At 39.2% G+C, this 16,096-nt stretch overlaps 2 protein-coding genes across 6 annotated transcripts in view; one reads left to right on the top strand and one right to left on the bottom strand.

The window, feature by feature from the left end:
* Positions 1-10,279, top strand: part of myo7aa (myosin VIIAa) — a 52,687-nt gene extending 42,408 nt beyond the window's left edge. For both annotated transcript variants that reach the window (XM_069190081.1, XM_015341432.2), the window contains 12 exons: positions 589-746; positions 1,222-1,375; positions 1,747-1,902; positions 3,290-3,395; positions 4,177-4,290; positions 4,506-4,593; positions 5,076-5,182; positions 5,672-5,857; positions 6,227-6,343; positions 6,783-6,866; positions 7,270-7,389; positions 7,792-10,279. In XM_069190081.1, the coding sequence (XP_069046182.1) occupies positions 589-746; positions 1,222-1,375; positions 1,747-1,902; positions 3,290-3,395; positions 4,177-4,290; positions 4,506-4,593; positions 5,076-5,182; positions 5,672-5,857; positions 6,227-6,343; positions 6,783-6,866; positions 7,270-7,389; positions 7,792-7,884 (1,483 nt within the window). In that variant the 3' untranslated portion in view covers positions 7,885-10,279. The remainder of the gene's footprint in view (positions 1-588; positions 747-1,221; positions 1,376-1,746; positions 1,903-3,289; positions 3,396-4,176; positions 4,291-4,505; positions 4,594-5,075; positions 5,183-5,671; positions 5,858-6,226; positions 6,344-6,782; positions 6,867-7,269; positions 7,390-7,791) is intronic.
* A 2,286-nt stretch (positions 10,280-12,565) lies between these two features.
* Positions 12,566-16,096, bottom strand: part of gdpd4a (glycerophosphodiester phosphodiesterase domain containing 4a) — a 34,385-nt gene continuing 30,854 nt past the window's right edge. For all 4 annotated transcript variants that reach the window (XM_015341433.2, XM_006628107.3, XM_015341435.2 and 1 more), the window contains exons 14-16: positions 15,387-15,469; positions 14,917-14,996; positions 12,566-14,444 (exon numbers count right to left, since the gene is read on the bottom strand). In XM_015341433.2, coding sequence (XP_015196919.2) covers positions 14,332-14,444; positions 14,917-14,996; positions 15,387-15,469 — 276 coding nt within the window. In that variant the 3' untranslated portion in view covers positions 12,566-14,331. The remainder of the gene's footprint in view (positions 14,445-14,916; positions 14,997-15,386; positions 15,470-16,096) is intronic.

The following is a 16,096-nucleotide window of genomic DNA, read 5'->3' as shown; positions in this document are numbered from 1 at the left end:
GATTCAATGGCCTAAAGACTTGCCAGACGAAGAAAAAGTGATAAATGTATTGGAAAATTCTGTCAATTTTCTAACAGCTTCATCCAATTCAGAGTCGCAGGGAGACTGGAGCCTGATCTTGGCAGAAACTTAGATCTGAGATGGTGGGACGCCAGTCCATCACCGGACGTATCAGATAATTGTCTTTCCCAAATGGAATATATATCATTCCATGTATGTATATGTAAGATTTTGTTTTGAGTTGAGATTTTCAAAATAGTGAATGATGAATATATAATAAAACTTCACTTTCCAGAGGAAATTATGGTCTTACTGAAGGATGACCAATTAACTGGTCAGATTGGTACCCTGTTGAGGTCTTAATCCTACAGATCCCCTTCTGCCATTATTTCACTATTTTTAGAATATGTATTTTTACCATTTTGAAAGCCGTGACCAGGTAACTAGTTTCCTTTCCAAAACAATACTTTCAAACTAATACTGTGATGTTGTATCACCCACTGTCTCTCCCTCCCTAACGGGCTGTGTTGCCACTCTCTGTGGAGGCTGGAATTAAGGTGATTGCCCTGTGTTCTTCCTTGTTTCCAGACCGCCTCCTAAACACACTCTGAGTCGAGTCATGATCACCAAAAGCCGAGGGAAGGATAAGCTGTGGTGTTGCACCCGGGAGCCCATCAAACAGCCACTGCTGAAGAAGGTTCTGAACCACGAGGAGCTCTCCCAAGAGGCCTGCATGGCCTTCATCGATATCCTCTCACTGGGCTCAAGGGGTTCACTCACCCTTCAGTCTTCATGACGCCTTGGCGAGACCGAGCCCTTCTGTGTGCGATTTCAATGCTGTGTCTGGATGGTGGGTCTAAGACAGGGCTCTCCAAATCAAGGGCAACAGTCCAGGTCTCCTTAATTCATTAGTAGCTTCAGACCTTTTCAGCATGGTTAAACTGGTTAACCTAAGCCTTCATTGTGCCACTTTAACCCTGAAGCATTGTGCTGTGGATTGCTGAAAGTGACCAAAAGCTATGATGGACTGTTTCCTTTTAGAAGCTGATGATCTTGTTTGCGTATGCAGTACATACTACAGTATGTATGATAAATCATGCAAATGAGGAGTTATTGCCCTATCATTCTTAGGCTAGCTATCTTTAAGGATTACATTGTGGGTACTGGGTGCTCAGAGAATAATGGTGATTGATTTCTTTTCCTTAACTGCTCGTCCTCCACCTATAATGAAGTACATGGGTGACTACCCATCCAAGCGCACACGCTCCGTGAATGAGCTAACAGACCAAATTTTTGAAGGTGCCTTGAAAGCAGAACCCCTCAAAGATGAGATATTCTGCCAGATACTCAAACAGCTCACTGAAAATCATGTCAAGTATGTAGATTTCACTTTTTAGATTAGTGTATGTTTCTTTCAAAGCAAACCTTCCCTGTCACTAATATTACCCTTGTCTGTGTTGTAATATCCTCTCTCCTTCCTCCATGAAATCGCAGTACTTTATTTGTTGTTGTAAAATGCTCCATTTTTGAGAGTCCTCAAATACTGAGAGTCCTAGCAGATACCACATCTGTATGGGATGGGCAGAACTGAGAAAATAGCAATTGAGGTGTTTGTGAAGAAACTACAGGGGGCAGCAAAAAGTCATGTCAAGTCAAGTCAGAGTGCTGGGGAAGAACAGTGCTTCTTTCATACTGCAGGCCTGTTCTGTCTAATCACTGTGTATGTGTTGTGCCTGTTTTTCCCAGATACAGTGAAGAGAAAGGCTGGGAGTTGCTATGGTTGTGCACAGGTCTGTTTCCTCCAAGCAACATGCTTCTGCCCCATGTACAGAGGTTCCTTCAGTCCAGAAAATACCACCCATTGGCTCCAGACTGCATGCAGAGACTCCAAAAGGCTCTTCGGTAACAGTGCTTGGGAAAAAACGTATAAGCAAACAAACTGTTGCTTCTCCCACCTGCTGAACACATGCTGACTACGTTAATTGGTCAATGTATGCTAGTACTGTAGGTGTATGTAAGGTCAGTGGACTGCAATGGACTGGCATCCATTGCAGTCCCTTCCATCTTGTCCTTCTGGGATTTTCAGATGCCTTCGCCCTTACCTGCAAGTGATGGAAATGTTTGAGTTAGAGACTTTAATCATAGAGGTTTGAGTAGGGTGCTGCGTCAGCATGTGTAGGCTGTAAAGGAACAGATAAAGACACCTGAAGGCTCCACAGCTAAAACGCTGTGTCTTTTTTCTTTTCATTTCAGCATGGAATAAAACTTATAATTATATAAGCTTAGTTAGCCATTCACTTTTAGGATGTTAAATCCTTTTTATATTCTTAATTTACTACAACTAAATACTAAAAAAATCTATATTGCAAACATTGTTGTGAATTTAAATAAAAATACATTCAGTACAATTTGCAGGATACCAGAGTGAAGTGCTGTAAGTGTCTCAGAAAACAACCTAAAAATTGAACAAGTAAAAGGTTTATTCCATGCTGAAAAGAGAAGAAAGGAATCACTGTGGAGCCTTCTTTGGGTGTGAGCTAATATCCTGAAAAATCTCTGTGTGGACCTAATGAGTGGGAAGTGCTTTACTTATAGTAAACGTTAAATATGAAGAAAAGCCAACACTAATGGCTAATAAAAATCTCTTAAGTAGTTTTTTACTTTTTATGAAATAATTATACAGAAATATGAAATTAACTCGAAATTGGGTTTGGTTTATTAAGAAACAAACTCTTGTTCGCATCTTTAATGCAATACACAACTCAGCTACATGTCAGAACAATTGTGACCATTCTTTAAAGACACTAGAAGATAAATACCTAAGATGATACTTTATGTTATTGCTGTCAGTAAGTTTTTTTTTATATGCAGTAGTAGGCAAAGGGGCTAAAGTTACTCTTGTAACTAAAAGTTACAAGAACTTATCAGTAACTCATTTTTTTCATGGAGAAACATCATGGAATTTCATAGAGATTGATGTTGCTCTTGTTTTGATAAGTTACCTACTGTAGGTTATCTTCTGTAACTGACCTAAACATAAAAATGTCACAAGTGTTGTAACCCTGATATCAGGCAGATCAGTTTCAGGTGAACTGAAACAGTGGCTTGGTAAATGTTTGTGCATTAGTTTAGAAAAATATTTATAAAACATAGATAAAAATGGCAAATAATATTTTGGAACAAAATAATTTAGAGAGGTCTAATGAAGTACAGAATATTCCTTTTTTTATTCTCTGTGATTTTTTTAATTCTCTCCATTTCTGCTCCTTTTGTCCTCTTGGAAACTTAGAAATGGATCAAGGAAATACCCTCCTCATTTGGTGGAGGTTGAAGCCATTCAGCACAAAACTACCCAGATCTTTCATAAAGTGTACTTCCCAGATGACACTGATGAGGTGAGAACACAAGGAGTCATACCCTCAGCACTGTTGCGTCCATTTTTCAGTTAAAACATGATAAAATGTTACTTTTCTTAATAACATTTTGGTTATTTGTTTTCACAACAATCTGAACATGGATAGGTGGATCGAACGATAGCTAAATATAATGTTGCCACTGTAATGTTTGTTTTTTGTAGAGAGTTGCTATTATTTTATTTCTTAAAGAAAATATAATCTAGTGTATTGGATGCTGTGTTCCAGGAAGGCATAGAATGTTTTTTTTATTAAAAGGCATATTTTCTGTGTCATTAAAATAACACTCAGAGATCTATTTGTTTAACGATCTTTAACTAAGCAACCATCTTGTGGGCTCAAAAGAAATGTGTTCAACATAAAAACCAGACATTCTGCTCTCCCTACAAGCCCCATCACACAAATTTCACGGTTCTGGTCTTGCTTATGGGTGAAGAATGAAAAACATCATCTTATTTTCTCCTTAACCTCATTTGCATGTATTTCAAAATGCATGGAGCCGCTGAGAACAGCAGTAAGCAACTTTGGCTGTGGAATTTAATGAATTCCAAGAATCTGTTTCACATGATTAATTAAAAGAACAACTGGTTTGTAATTAGTTTCTCATTTGGTAGCCCCTTTAACTAAATTAAATTTTCCTCTCCCGATTAATTTCATATTATCAAGTCTCAGTAGCTTGTGCACGTAGTCTAAAGCTCAGGTGTGATGATTTGCACTGGAAGACACATGAATTAAACCAAGTCTCCCCTGAATGTGTTTGCAGGCTTTTGAAGTGGAGTCAAGCACAAAAGCAAAGGACTTCTGTCAAAACATCTCTAGCAGGTTGCTGCTCAAATCACCCGAGGGCTTCAGCTTGTTTGTAAAGATTTCTGACAAGGTAGGAATTGGGATTAATTTTTTATACAGTACTAAGGCAGGAGGCCAGAAGAATCCTGGGATTAAAGAGCCCGTTTTACATAGCCTGGAATAACATGTTTGAATAACAGACATACTGTAAACAGAATACTTCATACAAGGTGAAAGCATTGTGTATTAAGGCTTCGTTCTCATGCCCTAGCTGCTCTGTGAATAGCATAATTTCCTTTTGATCAGGTGATCAGTGTGCCAGAAGGTGATTTCTTCTTTGACTTTGTGAGGCATCTTACAGACTGGATTAAGAAAGCCAGACCTGCAAAAGATGGTAAAGCTGTTTTTATTTTCTAGCGGTATACTAATTCTTCTTTCTAGTATTTCTTATTTGTGCAACAGGGCACTGACTGGAACAATTTGAGTGAATGACCTTGCTCAAGGGTAGAGCAAGCGTCCCACCCAATATTTCAGCTAACAGTCCTTTGGTCAGAAACCTAACCCCCTCTACTCCACTCCAAACACTGGGGGCATCAAAAATGATTCCTCATTTGAGGTAACATACATAAGTCTTCTTTCCCATAACAGAATACAGAGGAAAGAACCTGGTTTCCTGCTATTTCTGGAATAACAATTTCCATACTATGTATTGTGATCCATTCCCCCTGCGGTGTATGAGATAGGTCACCATAGAACTTACAATTCTTTAGTATTTTGGTACACCGTGTGAATGTTTGAACACGGGTCCTGGGCGATGGAAAAAAAGATGTGTTTGTTCCAGGACTCTTTTTCATTTGTGCCTTCGCTGCCTTGCAGGTATCGTGCCTTCATTGACATATCAGGTGTTCTTTATGAAAAAACTCTGGACAAGCACAGTCCCTGGGAAGGACTCCATGGCAGATTCCATATTCCACTATTATCAGGTGACCTCTGGCTGTAGGAAATTTTTGCTCACAGATTCTTACTCCTCCTCCTCCATCTTTTGTGCTCAAACTGTCACACTGCTCTGCCCTTCGCTGAAATGCGTACTCTTTCAACAGAACCGGACAGCGTACTTTAATATATTAATAGTGCTTTTCTTTTTTAGCGTTAGGCCACAGATGAACACCAATGGTGGTTTTTCGCCATAGTGCTTTCATCACTCTTGCCTGCGTATGCATCTGTTTTGAACACATTCGAATCATTTTTATCTGTGCACTTTACTACTTTGCTCACCGGTTCAATCAATCAATCGATCGAATTGGTCAGCTCCAAAAAAAATGGCACCTTTCTGCGTCGGTGCGATCAATGGATGATCGTTGGCTGGAATGTGACTTCTCAGTGTTGAGTAGTGGTTCTTGTGCACCAATGCCTTAGTGGTGGCTTAAGCAGGGCCCAGTGATGAATTAATGTCAAATGTCTCCCCTGGCCAGGAGCTGCCCAAGTACCTCCGTGGCTACCATAAGTGCTCACGGGAGGAGGTGTTCCAGCTGGCAGCACTCATCTACCGGGTCAAATTTGAAGACGACAAGTCCCACTTTCCCAGCATTCCCAAGATGCTCAAAGAGCTGGTGCCACAAGATCTGATTCGTCAGCTCTCCCCAGATGACTGGAAACGGGTGAGCATCGAGACTGGCATGCGTTACAGCAGAGCAGGATGTGTAAGCCTTCTGCAGGTGCCCTTCCAGAAGTGTTCCCCGTCAAGTAAGTAAGGCGATCCGCTACAACGGAGAGTTTATCTCTAGCAGCCATTTCAGGATTCTGAATGGAAGCAAGGCGATTGCAGGGATATTACAGAATATCAAACTGGAATTGCAAGTGTCTTGACAGACGGTGAGATAAAAAATGTGAAAGGTTCTCTTCAGTCTGACTACATAGCAGTCGGTAGTGAAAAAACGGTGGAGTTGAGGCTACAGCTTTGAAACGCCTTACAGTGATATTGTTGCTATTGCTTGCTAGAGTGCACTGATTGCTCTGTCTCTGTGCAGTCCATCGTAGCCTATTTCAACAAGTTCGCAGGGAAGTCGAGAGAGGAGGCTAAGCTGATGTTCTTAAAAATCATCTTCAAATGGCCTACCTTTGGATCTGCCTTCTTTGAAGTTAAGGTAAGCCATTATGCTGTATGAGATCTCTCATGTATCGTGTGGTTGGTCATCATGTGCTGTTTATTATTACATGGCAAACAGAAACCTGGATGAAACAAAGAACCACCATATAATTAGCTACACGATCGAAACGTAGTGGAGTTTAGTGTACTGCAGTCTTTACCAAGAATAAGCAACTCTCGGAAAATTTGATGTTTTTCCTGACTGGGGGAGGGAATCTTCAATGCGCCTGTGGGGCAGATACCATTTTGCAGAAGAAGTTTTAAAGTACTTATCTTAGCTTGGCTACTTACATCACTCTCCCCATATTCCTCTGCTCTACAGGTCTAAATGTACCAATTAGAGAGCAGCAGTAAGCTATTATTATTGCCTGAGAAATAGCTTCATCTTTTTCCAAGTGTTCTTTTAGTTTCATTTAATGCTGTTATTTGCTTCGCAGCAAACCACCGAGCCAAACTTTCCAGAGATATTGCTAATCGCAATAAACAAGCATGGTGTCAGCTTGATTGACCCAAAGAACAAGGTGGGCTATGCCGTGTGGTCAGTGTTGCAGACTGGGGTTTCCAGAATTATCTCAATTACCTTGACCTTAACACTGCCTAGTGGCAATGGTATACAGCATATGTTGCTGTATAAATATATAATCACTGCATGCAAAGGATTAATCTGCTTTCCAAAGGATTAATTTAAGGGAATCTACAGTACAGCAGTTTTTATGGGACATTAACTCTAATAAATCACGTTATTCAAGATGACTTCAGCAACAAACATAAATGTATAAGTAAGTCTGAAGTTTCCATTTTGTTATTGTAAGAAGGAATAAGCAAAAAAAAATCTAATAAATGTTAAAAGCTCCTCGTGTCTTTTTTTTATCACACCAGTGCCATTGCATTTATACAGCTGACCTAATTCCAACCTGATTTCAGGATATCTTGACAACACATCCTTTCACCAAGATCTCCAACTGGAGCAGCGGCAACACGTACTTCCACATAACCATCGGAAACCTGGTGCGAGGAAGCAAGCTCCTGTGCGAGACCTCACTGGTGAGGCGATAATGCTCTTCTCCGAGCGAATGGTTCAGAGCGGTCTTGTAGTCGCGGCTGTAAGTCATACCGTGACTTGTGCGTGGAATGTCGCGTCAAACGGAGCCAAAGTATTTTGCCTGTGACCCATGAAACTACTTTTCGAAGTCACTGTTATTATCTTCTCGTTAAAAAAGAATGTACGAGTTAAGGGGGGGGGACAGAAACTTACAGTCAGGTAGGAAGCATTGCAGAGACAAAAAGATTGTTCTCTCTAGCCTGATGTGCAGAGTGGAAATCAAAGAACCTCAATTAAAGGCTTAAAGGTTAATGGAAATATTTAAAAGAAACATGGCTTAGTTGAAAGCAATATTGCCAGGGATGTAGAAGGCTACTTCAGGCTGCTGCTGCTTTCTGACACAGGGCTACAAGATGGATGACCTGCTGACCTCATACATCAGCCAGATGTTGACCACCATGACCAAACAGCGGAGCGCTCGGGGCAGCAATAAGTGAACTGAGAGAGAGCGCTGGCGCCAGGCCTTTGAGCTGCTGCGTCTGCTCCAGCCCCTGGGCAACCCGTGCAGCTGGGCCAGCACTTTCTCCGCCCAGCTGTGGAGCACGAGTCGCAGCTCCTCGCTGAGCTCCGCCGATACGGACCCTGACGAGCACAGCCCCACCTCTCCGTCCAGCGAGGACGACTACCTCTGATCCGCCCTTCCTCCGCCGGCCCTGCCCCACCCAGGAAGCTGGCGCAGACTGGCCATCACTCTGTGCGTCACCTTGGCGTCCTCAGGGTACTGAAACGCGTTTTCAAACCTGTACATCCAGAAAATGTGAAAACAAAGCTCGCATGCAAGGTGATCTGGGCCACCAATGTATTTAACTTCAAGTTGCAGATTGAATGGCTGCAGAGAGAAAATTTGCCTTTTTTTTCAAGACTGGAAAAAGCTATTCCTTGAAGTGTTTTCCATGCAGACTGACATTAGGGACGCTGGTACAAATTATTTTTTAATCCCTGTATAGGAAGCAGGAAGATACTTTCAAAATTGTACTGCTTTAAACATCAGAGTTCGTTAGAACCCCTCATTCAACATTAGAGTTGCTCACTGATTTCTGTATGAAATGGTTTTAGAAAGTTCAGAAGTATATTCTTTCTTGCTTTTACCTGAGCAGGGGCCCTGGTTAGATATCTTGGTCACTGAGGTCACTTCTGCAAAGCCTTAACTTTGAGAGGTTGGTATTTTTCAAATTTTTTGGGTTTCCAATCTAAGTAAACTGAAAAGGTTTGGGCCCTTCCTATGTTTTTTTAGCATAATTAGAAGTGTGAACAAATATTTCGAATTGTTTAATTTTGCATTTCATTTAACAGTATTAGGAGGTTCATTAAGTAAAACACAACTTTTGTTCCTTGTACACCGTTGTTTGTTTAGCAGTTTCCTTCATTGCTACTACAGTTTTTTTCATTGGAATAACTGATATTTCAGTCTCTCAGTACTGTTTTCTGTCAAACAAGAATCTAGTGCTAGCCCTCGCACGAGTGTACTGTTTTGTTATACATGCGCTATTAAGAACAAATAGCCTTACAATGCCTGTCTGAGGCTGCTCATGTTTAGCGCCTGAATGAGAAATTTAACAATTGATAGAGATTTTCCACCAGTAAGTACTATACTACTGAATACTGTTTTTAATATTGTTAGACTAAACTATTTCTTACAATATCTCCCACTTATTCAGCAGTATTACAAAAGCAAGTGCTGTATCGGTTTACATTAGTAAATTTTATGTTTACTCTAAATCAACAGGCTATTTTTAAAAATGAAAATAAACTGGGATGAAAGCAAGTAACTGGCACTGAGCATAGTAGCAAATATAGAGTAATTTCTGTATTGTAGAAATATAAGTTTGAATTCACTAATGGCCTTTGTAATAACAGTTCAGTGTAAAACTGTGTTCTAACTTTGTCACCCACAATGAACTTGTCATATAATTTTGCCTCCTTTAAAACTGATAATTGTAAGATTGAATTCTGTCCAACACCGAAACACTTTCAAAAAAGCACATTTCTGTTATGACAGATTTTTAAAACAATATTTCACAATGCAGTCCAGGGTCTTGGGAGACAGAAAAACAAAAACAACAAATGTAACAAAAGCATTTTTTGTCTTTTGAAGTGTGACTTTGTATATGTGGTACTGAATTTTTTTTTACTAACAAGTACAAATTATTATTGCGCTTGGACCAAATCACTTTTATACTTAAAACTGCTGTATTACCTTCAACGGCAGATACAATTGTCTTGTTTATCAGTTGATAAACAGGTTCAATAAATTTGTCAATTCACCAAACTAAGCTTCTGAATCCTGTGAAATAGTCTGTTTCCAATAGAGATTTGAAAGATTCAGTTACAGCAGTGAATTTTACATGACATTTTTAATTGAGTATGCAATTCATCCATTGGATTTAATCTGTGAAAGTAACACCATTTTGTAGTTCATTGACGGTGCATGGTACTTGGGGAGTCAAGCTTTTGAATGTACACTTTCTAGGTGTCATTGTGTTCAAAGTAGGCAAAGAAATCTAAAAAATTGTCCTTTACACTTTATTTTACAGTAAGAGTTTGGTAAGGATGAATAATGCAATGCCTGAAAACACTAAACGACATTTTTGTTGTTAATTAATGCCATCTCTGTGGGTTACTGTATGCATTTTCCATTAACTTTTAATACGTATTTAACCTAAATGGTATATGCATTGTAAAACTTTGCATAGGGCTGCTAAAAAGATTTCACATCTGAAAATTTCATAACTCAGAGAATGTTAGTGATTCTGTACCACAAACTCCATCACGTGTATTTTGCTGTAAAAAAGTTGATGTTTTTTAATTAATAAAAGCACATGCCTGAAAGAATATCTGAAGTTGTAAATTTTGACCTGTGTTTACAGAGATGGCGGTCATAATGTACTGTATAGTTCAGCTTTGCAAGCTAAATCTAATCATGTTTAATTAAGGAATTGCCTCATGTCCGGCACAATGAAAAAAATAAATTGTTCTTCCACTTGAACAATTTTGGTTTCTAAACTGTCACAGCTTCCTGTCCTTTAATTGGTCATGACAAATATACTAGCCACTAAGGTAATGTACTCTGTTACTGAGGTTGTAGCTCATCGGTTATTTTACAGAAAGGAACAAATTGCTGATAAATTAAAACTAATACAAAGTAAAATAGTAAAAATGTTCATAACTTCCACTTTAATATTTCCATTCATTACATTTCTCTCTTTGGTCAGAAAAATCACTTGGAATCATATTTTTTCCAGCAATACTCAGTCAATAGATTTAATTTTTAAAATCAGATGACAAAGAGCTTTTGAAGCACTGATACTCTGCTCTATTATTTTTTGCCACAGTATTTAAGATGAATAAAAATGAAAACAAACTTTATCCCTTCCTTATAAAACTGCACGCCTTTAATTCCTAAACCATAAAAGACAAACCTCCAAATGTACTATAATTTTCTCATGGCGTAACTGCACTGCTTTTTCTTGCAAAGAATGCAGTCCACCATATTAAAGAAATAAGTCTTCAGAGAAGATGTGGGGCGAGTGACAGAGAGGACACACTTGTTTAAGCTCTTGCTGAAGTGTAACTAACCCACATTTCCCTGTTTACTGTTTTTGCAGTGGACAGAATACTTATCACGCCCCTGGAAATAAATATCAGTCTGTACTTCACAACAAAGTCAGCAAAACAAAATCAAAATGGTGAGTTCAGGGACATTACCTTCCGAAACCATTCCAAATAACAGCCAGAGACAAAAATAGCCAGCATAACTGAAAAATAGTCTGAGCGAAGTCACAGGATATATCTCTGTGCATTATCAGGGAAACTTGAGTCTTGAATGGAAAGCGTAACAGGTGCTGAGCAATGAATTTCATATTTGGAAGACACCAGTGTATTGAAAGAAAACCAGCCCTTGAAAAATTAACGGGTCATGTACAGGAGGGCTATGAGGGATCCAAACCAGGGTATTTATAATTTTTCCGCATTAACCAGAACTACATTTTTAAGCTGAATCATCAAAATGGACTTCGTCATGCACTGTCCACATATTGTACGGATTGCACAAAAGATGCCGATTCATCCATATGGGGAACATTGATTCAAAACTGCTTTTATAATGTTGTCAAATCAGTCATTTTGTCCGGGTAGCATGTGGTGAGTTCAAGCCTGTAACAACCTGTGCTTTAATGGTTCATAGTAAGGAATTTGTGATATTTATAGTAGTCTTGGGAGGGCAAAAACACATACAGTATGAACACTGATACAAAAAGCCCACAGCACAAATCCAGGTGACAGAGGGTGTCTCACATTTGTGTCCTATCATATTTGTGTTTGCTCTGCAGTTCAGGGTCAATAGTCAAAGGCTGTGTTGAAGGGATAAACATGTCCATTTAAACGAGTTATTTATATGTTAAGGAGAATTAGAAATCTTGCTCGATTCCAGATCCTGAGAAAGAGAGCTGGGAATTCTATTCCGTGGTTCATGTGCAGTGGAAGAGACACAGATGGTACAATAGTAAGTCTTGTCTGTGGTTATTCAAAGCAAACATAACAGGAAAGGCTAATGGTCAGATACTAATTTCTCTTTCCACATGACACAGAAAAAGTTTCTCAAGTTTCGTTTTGGTAAAATAAAAAAAATAAGGACATTTCAATTTACGGAATAGATGGGGTTTTCGATTTTTTAATAAATTAATTCATTAGGATGAAATATTCATATTATTTGAAGAAAAGCTTCAATCATCAGAAGTTGACTCTGGTTGAAACATCCAGTTTTGCATTTAATCACAACAGAAGGACTGAGGCTATTTAATGATATCTGCATTGAGTCCCAGGCCTTTTGTGTTTATAACATACTGTAATTCATCACAGTGGCAGCTTTTAGACTGTCTATTTTCACATTGGATAACCACGTTAGGTTACTGAAAGTCTAATCAGTCTATTTTGTACTGTATAAGGGACTACAACACAAAAATGGGTTTCACACAGTGCACTAGTACTGTATGCTATTATACTGTTGGATATTTTGGTTTTTACAATAAGTGTTTGAGACAGATGGTAATTATTTTAGCTAGATAACCCATATGTAATCCCTTTAAAATATTGTTTCTGTAATAAGACCAAGCAAAACAATTCTCATTTTTGCATTTTATTAAAAATGGTCATCTTAAGTTATGATTTACAGCCCTCGCATAAAAATAATACGTTAATCCAAGTCATCTGTATGGAAACTCGGTAGTTAAAAACAATCTATGCCCTCCTTAGTCCTTTATATCGTAGAATCAAGCAGAAAATGCCGTTATAGAAGGGCCTATTCAGTATTGTTTTTAGATAATAAAATATCTACAGTTTCAGTCCTTTGATAAGAAACAAAAATAAAAATCTCAACCTTGTAATGTCAGTCATTCATAATTAACAAAGAGAAGCAGCTAATGTTACACTTTACCATACAGCAGTTTGTCTAAAATGAAGACGTCTTTTTGATGCCCTGCTCTAAAGAAAAAGAGCTCTGGTGGTAGACGTTCATAGCCAGTAATGCTACAATAGCAATGCTCATTTTTTATCAAGAACATCTGCTGCATTTATGGGAGTGTATCTAATAATAAAAAAAATATGCATAGTAGCTCTTTGGCTGCAATTTCAAAATATATTTATATTATAATATAAAGCAATGCAATGTAATGTAATGTTATATTTGTTCCTTTTTTTCCTAATTCGAATCCCATGCAATTCCATATTGCATTCTAACTCCACTGTTCAACGCTTTAATGTTTATCAGATTTTAAATGCACACATTCATCTGCTTGTTTAAAAATTAACACCAAAAAACTAAAAGTTTCTCTGCTCCACTTTAGCAAGTGTATTATATGCTACAAGGGACACAGTACATGAAGTGTTGAAAGTCAGAATAAGGCAAAGAAAAAAAACTGAAATAGGGATATTTTGCCTCCATCATGGGGTATACGATATAGTGCCTAAGACATAACATCTAAAACATCTATTTTAAGCTTTTTATTTCCCAATCAGGAGGACAAGTTTGCAATTACTTTAAAACGACATAGCATTGTCACCATTTTTAAAGATTGTCAGATTTTTAGAAGCCAAGATGAAACTGGCTTAGTCAGGATTTGCATGGGAACAAGTTATGCAATATGCCAGTTGCTACTGTACCGTCAGGGGTACCTTGCTATTGGGACAACTTTCATTAAGACGAGACACTTAAAGTGGTGTTCTGCGTACTTCATGGACTGTATCCTATGGCACTCTACTGAATATGCAGTTCATCTTTCTCTATTAATTGAGAAAGGATATCCCTGAAAGCTACATACAGTATACATGTCATATGTAAATATATAAATATTTAGACATTCTGCGATTAGTTCTTTTTTAGAGGTAAATGCAGACACATGCACTAGACTAGAATAGTGCCCTGTGCTTTATAGTACATTCGGAATTCAAAACTCTAAAATAGTGATAATAAAGCTCATTTACACACCGGACACAACCCCATTCGTACAAGACTGTTAAAACGTCATGTTGCCACGTTATACTGCCGATGTGGATATCCCATTCACACGTGAACAAACGTGTATATAAAATCTTATATTGGCAATGAAATTCCTCTTTCACGAGAATGTTCTGTCCTATTTCGCATTTAAAGACAGGAGCTGAAGCAGCTTACAAATGATGCTCCAGCGACGGCCAGTGATCCTGGTTATAGAAAAATAGTTGTATGTTTTTTCCCCCCCACAACAGCTGTATTAAGAAAGAACGTCCCAGCTTTCTCCAGACGGCTTCCTGAAAGCCAGCGTCTTCCTCTCCGGAGCCTGGGAGGAAGGGGGCGGGCTGAACCCCAGCGGTCAGCTGCTGACCACTCCGCAGCGGACCAGCGGCGGGCGTCAGACGGGCGGCTCGTGCAGCTCGGAGATGGTGGGCAGGTGTGGGGCGGCTGGCGGGGTCCTGCTCTCCCCTCGGACGCTCACGCCGGAGATGGACCACACGTCACTGAGCTCTGCCGGAAAGCAAGGAGGGCACCGTTGCGGCCGGGCACACCACTTCCCGCCGTATAACGGTACGGGCCCGCCCGAGCGGCGGCTCAGGCCCTCAGTGGAATGCCGTGGCCCGCGAGAAACACAGTCATTTGAAAGAGCACATCTGACCTGCGACCTTAAAAATGAACCGCTGTGATATGAAATTAGGATATTGCCAGCAGCCGACAACTTCTGAAACCTAAACAGGGACTGTAGAGAATGTTTCCAAGTCTGGAGAGAAATATTTAAACAATGACTTAGAATCGCGTTTAGAGTTTCCTCATATGTTGTGATGTATAAGTTGAAATCCCACAACAGTAAACAGTTTGACTAAACTGCAATATTCTAATCAGCATGAGGTCTCAACATCGTGCAGTTAAGCTGCACAGAAGCAGTCTAACCTGCATGCATCGTTAATATACTGTACGGATTGCACGGAGGACAAGGTCTTACCAGTCCTGAACTTGCTGTATGGACCGTTTTCATGCGTCTGTCTGCTGCCCGAACAGCAGGGCAGGCCCCTCTCTCGCCACCTAAAACACAGGTCAGGGAAAAGATGTTTTCTCGTGCCACCCCTTACTCATTCAAATACAAAACAAGGACAAGAGAAACGTGTTGACAAAATACGAAGCGTGGGGTGGAATTTACCTTTCCCTATATAGACAGTGCCCTGTGTATTTAACACTTAACGTGTCATTATTGTTAATTCTTTACCTTACATTTGGAAATTAAATTGCTGTTTTATTGCAAATGGGCAGAATTTTGCTTTGCCACAACAAGCACAAAAAAGGCAAAGCTGTTTGCAGATTTGCATTAAAATGCATTAAAAATGGCAAAACTTCTGTTTGGTTTCCAATCCTGTAAAATTTGCAACGAACAAACACTAGCCTGTGAATTAGATTAAAAATTAAGGCAGTGCTCACCAATGGAATATGAACACAGCAGCAATGAGAACAGCAGAGAGCACATCTGACAGAATCCACATTAGGCTGTATTCCTCTGGTGTCTGTAAAAAAACCACATGCAAGTGAACTGTATTAAAACAGTGTTTGGATCCAAATACAATCGGAAAACAATGCTGTAGTGACAACAAGCAACTCTGCAGCACTATCATAGAGCACGGGTTAAAGGATAAACCTTTATAAATGCAATTTAATGAAACAGGTCAGTAATACATGCTTTAAGAAATGCTGGGACCATAAATTGTGCTCTTGATTGCAATACCTCATGTTGCTATAATCCCATTCAGATACATAACATAATGCTTTTTTGACCCCTATGGGACTTCAGAACTTACATCTAGATACAGCAGATTCTGATGAGGAGCCCAATACTTATTTGGACACTATAATATCATATCACAATGATGTTTGCAGTAATGCCAATGGAAACTCATCAACAAAGATTATGAGAAATAATTATCATCAACAAAGAAATGTCAAAGATGGCAACCTGTCTTCTACACCAAACAAATCCTATGAGTATTTGATGGCCAACACTATGGTATTATGGGGAATGTGGATGCTCGTATGGAGAAATAAAATAATGTAATTGAGACGATTATCTCACTCAACATGAAAACATGCACCCTTCCCCTAAAAAATGTATTTAAAAATGTCTAACAATAAAAGGG

This window comes from Lepisosteus oculatus, chromosome 5, assembly GCF_040954835.1.
Source record: "Lepisosteus oculatus isolate fLepOcu1 chromosome 5, fLepOcu1.hap2, whole genome shotgun sequence".
Lineage (NCBI taxonomy): Eukaryota > Metazoa > Chordata > Actinopteri > Semionotiformes > Lepisosteidae > Lepisosteus > Lepisosteus oculatus.
The sequence above is the reverse complement of the archived record's forward strand: the minus strand, read 5'-3'. Positions and strand labels throughout refer to the sequence as shown.